This window comes from Mus caroli, chromosome 7 (genome assembly GCF_900094665.2).
Source record: "Mus caroli chromosome 7, CAROLI_EIJ_v1.1, whole genome shotgun sequence".
In the NCBI taxonomy this organism is placed as follows: domain Eukaryota; kingdom Metazoa; phylum Chordata; class Mammalia; order Rodentia; family Muridae; genus Mus; species Mus caroli.
In genome coordinates this window covers 144642386-144646790 of record NC_034576.1, presented here as the reverse complement: position 1 = coordinate 144646790, position 4405 = coordinate 144642386, and the positions used below count along the sequence as shown (strand labels likewise).

Here is a 4405-nt window from a genome sequence, read left to right as displayed (position 1 = left end):
AATATTGAATGTCAAGTTGACGGGATTTAGAGTCATCTAGACGACACACCTATGAGCATTGGGTGGTTCACATGAGAAAGACTCCCCTTATTTGAACATTTGGTCCTTAGTTGGTGACCCTGTTTGGGGAGGTTTAGATGGTGTAGCCTTGCTGGAGGAAGTATGTCACCAGAGATGAGCTTTGAAATCAAAAGCCTAGCACCACCTCCAGTTTGCTCCCTGTGCTTCATGCTTGTGATTGAGATGTCTCCCTGCTCTGATCACCATACCTACTGTTTGTCCTATGTTTTCTCACCATGATACACTGTTACCCTCTGGAACCACAAGCCAAAAATAAACTTTCTTCCATAAGTTGTTTTAGGTCAAGCTGTTTTATTGTAGCATCAGAAAAGTAACTGACACTTTGACACGCCAGAGAGGAAGTTTCTCATGGAGTCACAGAGGTGGGAAGACCATTGTACTACCCACCTTTTCCCTGTACAAACACGGGTTCCTGTGGGACCCATTTCCCTCTGACATCGCTATGCACAGCTTCCTATCAAGGCATCTCGTAATCCCTGGCCCCTTAGGCACATGCCTAGTCACATAGCTCTGCATCTGAGCCCGTCTGGCTCTGACTTGCTTTGCCTAGCTCTGTGGTGAGGTAGAATTGTCCCTAAGGGTCTGGCTTGCTGCTGTCTGGACATTGGGAGAAGGTCCAGGACTGAGGCTCTACCTTGGATGGGCTTTGGGAGCTGGTGAAAAGAGCATGGTGGATCCAGGACTGCAAATGCTGAAGCGAGAGCCAAGGAACCATCTTCAATGAAATGTATTTTGAGGATTAATGGGCACCTGCCAGGGTTCCTCATGGCTCCAGAATGGGGGCAACTTCTTCTGGAATCCCCCCATCCCACTGGAGATCTAGGACCCTGATAGCATCTCACACAAATCAAGGCTGTGTACACAGCCATTCGAAAAAGACTTATCAGAGTTGGGGATATTGTTCTAGCTAGGCCAAGGCCTGGAATTTAGTCGAAAGAAGACAAGTTCCTTTCTGGACCAAGGTAGGGCCTGCCACAGCTCTACTCAGGAAGAGGGACCCGGGTCTTACCAGCTGAGTACAAGCCTCTGGAGGGAGTGGGGAGTTACTGACTCAGAATAGCCATGTGCACTTCTGTAGGATGGTCTGGAGCCTGTGGCCCTGCTATGAAGTCAAGTGCTGAGCCATCCTAGGCCCTATGTTCCTCAGGGTGACTTTGTGAGGTGCAATGAAGATCCAGGCAAGCTGTGTAGGCCCAGTCTTTCCTTCATCCCTCGTGTACAGAGAGGGGAAGGCACTGGTGTAGGAGGAGGTGGGGTTGATGTAGGCTGAGTCTGGGGATGGACACAGAGGGTCAGACTTCCAGGATGGCTTCTGACTTTTGGTCTCAGATGGGACCCTGAGAAAGGGCAGTGCTGAAAGAATGGAGACTGGGGCTGCCTTGGGGTGTGCCTGCCAGAACCATTCTGAGTGAATGACTGCACCAAGGAACAAAGAAGCTGATCCCAGACTCCCACTCAGATATGTTGGAGTCCATGGTCATCCTTCTCCATGTCCTGTCAGACAGGTCCAGACATTGACCACACCCACCAGTTACAGGATACAGCCCAGGGTCTTTGAACTCTACCCAAGCAGTATGGCCTCTCTCCTGCCACACTGCTGGTCACTGATGATGGGCTCCAGAGTGGGCAGAGACAGAACTAGACCACACCAGTAAAAGGGATGCGAATCCTTTATTGGAGTGAGGCCAAGTACTCCCAGACTGGATGTTGGGTGCTTCCCCAATGCTAGGGTGGGACTGGGGAAGTGGGCAGTTAGGACTCAGACTCGAACATTTTCTTCCGGCCCTCCATGCCAGACTTCTCCTCAATATTCTTCCTCCAGTCACCCACGTCACGCAGGTCCCGCTCCTGAGGGTAGGACCAGAGAGGTCTCAGATCCACCCCAGTCTGCTCCAGACTACCCTTGGCCTTGCTTTACTATCTATGAAAGGGACTGTGAGTGGACTCTCCCTCTTGGCTCTCCCCTGGGCCTTGACCTACCTTCTCAGTGTCTTCCTTCTTGACCTGCTTCAGGTTGGCCCTCAGGTCCATGCACACCTTGTGCTTAGAGCCCAGCAGCGCCTTCAGCATGGCGTCGGCAGACATACGCACCCTCCGAAGTGGGGGCCTCTTGAACTTGCCCCTCAGGTCAAATAGCTTCTGGTTCATGTCTTCCAGCTGGGAGGAAGGAACAGGAGGTTTGGGAGCCTGATAGCCTCCATGTCCCTGATCTTGCCCTGTATCATTGGCCTTACTTTCTCATCACCTGGCTTCATCCCATAGCACCTGGCCTCACCCTCATATCACTTGGCTTCACCCCATGTCATCTGGTTCCACCTTCATATCGCCTGTGCTACCCTGCAAGCCATTGGCTCCACCCCATGCAATATGTCCCACCCTCTCACCATTGGCTCCTCCCCGTGCCATATGTCCCACCCCCCTCACCACCAATTCCACCCCATGCCATATGCCCCACCCCCTCACCACGGGCTCCCCCCTCTCACCTCCTTGCTGCTCTTCTGCACCTTCACCTCCATGTCATATTTCTCCTCTTCCGCCACATCGATCTTCGCATGCAGTTGTTTGCAGAGTTCCTGGGTGGGCAAGCAGTGGGTGGGTGGCCACCCTGATACCTGAGGATCATTGTCCCCTCCCAGTCCTGATCAGGAGGGTTGACCTGCTGAGGAGTCGGGATAGTAGGGTCTTGGGTGGTATGGGGCAGGAAGGAACTACCTGCACTTCAGACATGGAGCCTGGGATGTGCAGTGGCGGGCAGTGTTCTGACAGGTAGTTCTCCTTCTCAGATTCTCGGCGGCTTTCCTCTTTCTCCAGCTCTGTGGCCGCTATCTGGAGCATCACACTCTGAGAACACAGAACGGTGGGAGTGAGGGTCTGCAGTGAACTCCCACCCCTACCTCTATATCCACAGGTCTCTGCAGCAGCCCACCCTTACCTTCAGGTGCTGTCTCCGGGCCGTGATGGCCCTGTTGCGCTTCTGCAGGACAGGACAAAGGGGTCAGAGTCAGGCCTTAGCTGGAGCTCTGACCTGCTTAGAGCCATCTGACTTGGGGTTCCCAAGGAGATAACAAGGCCACTGCCCAGGGCCCTGGTGTTTTCCCCTAGTCCAGGGCCTGCTTCAGGGACACAGGCCTGTGGTCCTGACTCTTTGCTTACGTGGCACATAGGGCTGAAGGGGGTAATGGGGATAAGGAGACAGGATATAGCTAGGCCTCGGGGGCTGTGGGCAAGGGGAGGCCCGGAAGGTGAGTGGTGAACAGAAATTAGAAAGGAGAAGTGATTCCCTTGTGACTAGGCCCAAGTCTTACTTCCCTTGCCTCATAAAGCACCGGGCAGGCACTTCCTCTCTCTCTCTGGGGGTAGTTCAGGGGGTGGGGCACTTGGGGGCCTTGACAGGGGTGTCTTCTGTCCTAGCCTCAGGGGACCATTATAGCCTCTAGAGATACTCACCTCCTCACTGTCCCAGGAGGAAGAGGGAGGTGGGAGTGGGAGAAAAAAAGAGAAGTTAGACTGTGGCTCACAGGAGTAGCCATGAAACCTAGGGTTTGATGGGGTTGAAGGGGTAGGCGGCAGCCACAGAGGGCAGGGAGATAGGACACTCAAGCCCTGGTGAGGGACTGCAGTATGGGTCACCCTGGGTATCACTTACTCTCCCATCCTGAGATCTCAAGCTCTGATCCTGTGGGGAGAGAAGTGATGGTGTCAGTGTCCGCCTTGCGTGAGGCTAGGCATGGAGACCTGGCCTCGCTAGGCTACTTCTGCTCTACCCGCAACTCAGACCTTCTCAGAGGACATCACCCCCCACCCCCACCCTGAGGATGAGAAGTAAGAGGAGAAAGTGTTCCCAAAATGTCCCGGGCGGGGCCTGAGGAGCTGCAGCTGTCCCCGAGGGAGGGATGGGGTGGGGCTGGCCAGCACAGGTGGCTGCCAGGGTGAGCCTGTTATTTTTAACTCTTGCTCCTTTGGCTTGAGAAGTGAATGCATGGAAGAAAGTGTTCTTCTGTGTGGCCTGGGGGCTCAGGTCCCTACTTGCTTGACCTGAACATTTTCCTGCTTTTGTGTCCCCAGAGTCAGGGCCTGTTATCTGAGGCTCATTGTAGACCCCTGTCCTATCCTAGCAGCACCTGTTGCTCTCAACCCTAGATCTGTGGGGTACCTCAGAGAGAGCTGTCGGCAGCAGACCCCCAAACCCCCAAGCCCCTGCCCGGGGAAGTCCTCCTATGAGCTAGCCTGAGTAGTGCTCTAGTCTCCCACCTCAAGAAGATGGGCCGGGCCTCACCTAGATGCTGTGCAGCAGTGCTGGAGGTCAGGCCGGCAGCAGTGAGTT

General features: G+C 54.3%; 1 protein-coding gene across 1 annotated transcript; it reads right to left on the bottom strand.

Annotated features, from left to right (window-relative positions):
• Window positions 1–1740: 1740 nt before the first annotated feature.
• On the bottom strand, window positions 1741–4405 carry Tnni2 (troponin I2, fast skeletal type). The gene is made up of 8 exons (XM_021168529.2): window positions 4358–4405; window positions 3728–3757; window positions 3529–3535; window positions 3014–3055; window positions 2794–2922; window positions 2565–2654; window positions 2062–2238; window positions 1741–1929 (listed from the first exon to the last, which is right to left on the bottom strand). The coding sequence occupies exons 2-8, from the start codon at window positions 3733–3735 to the stop codon at window positions 1834–1836; spliced, it is 549 nt and encodes a 182-aa protein (XP_021024188.1). The 5' UTR covers window positions 3736–3757; window positions 4358–4405; the 3' UTR covers window positions 1741–1833.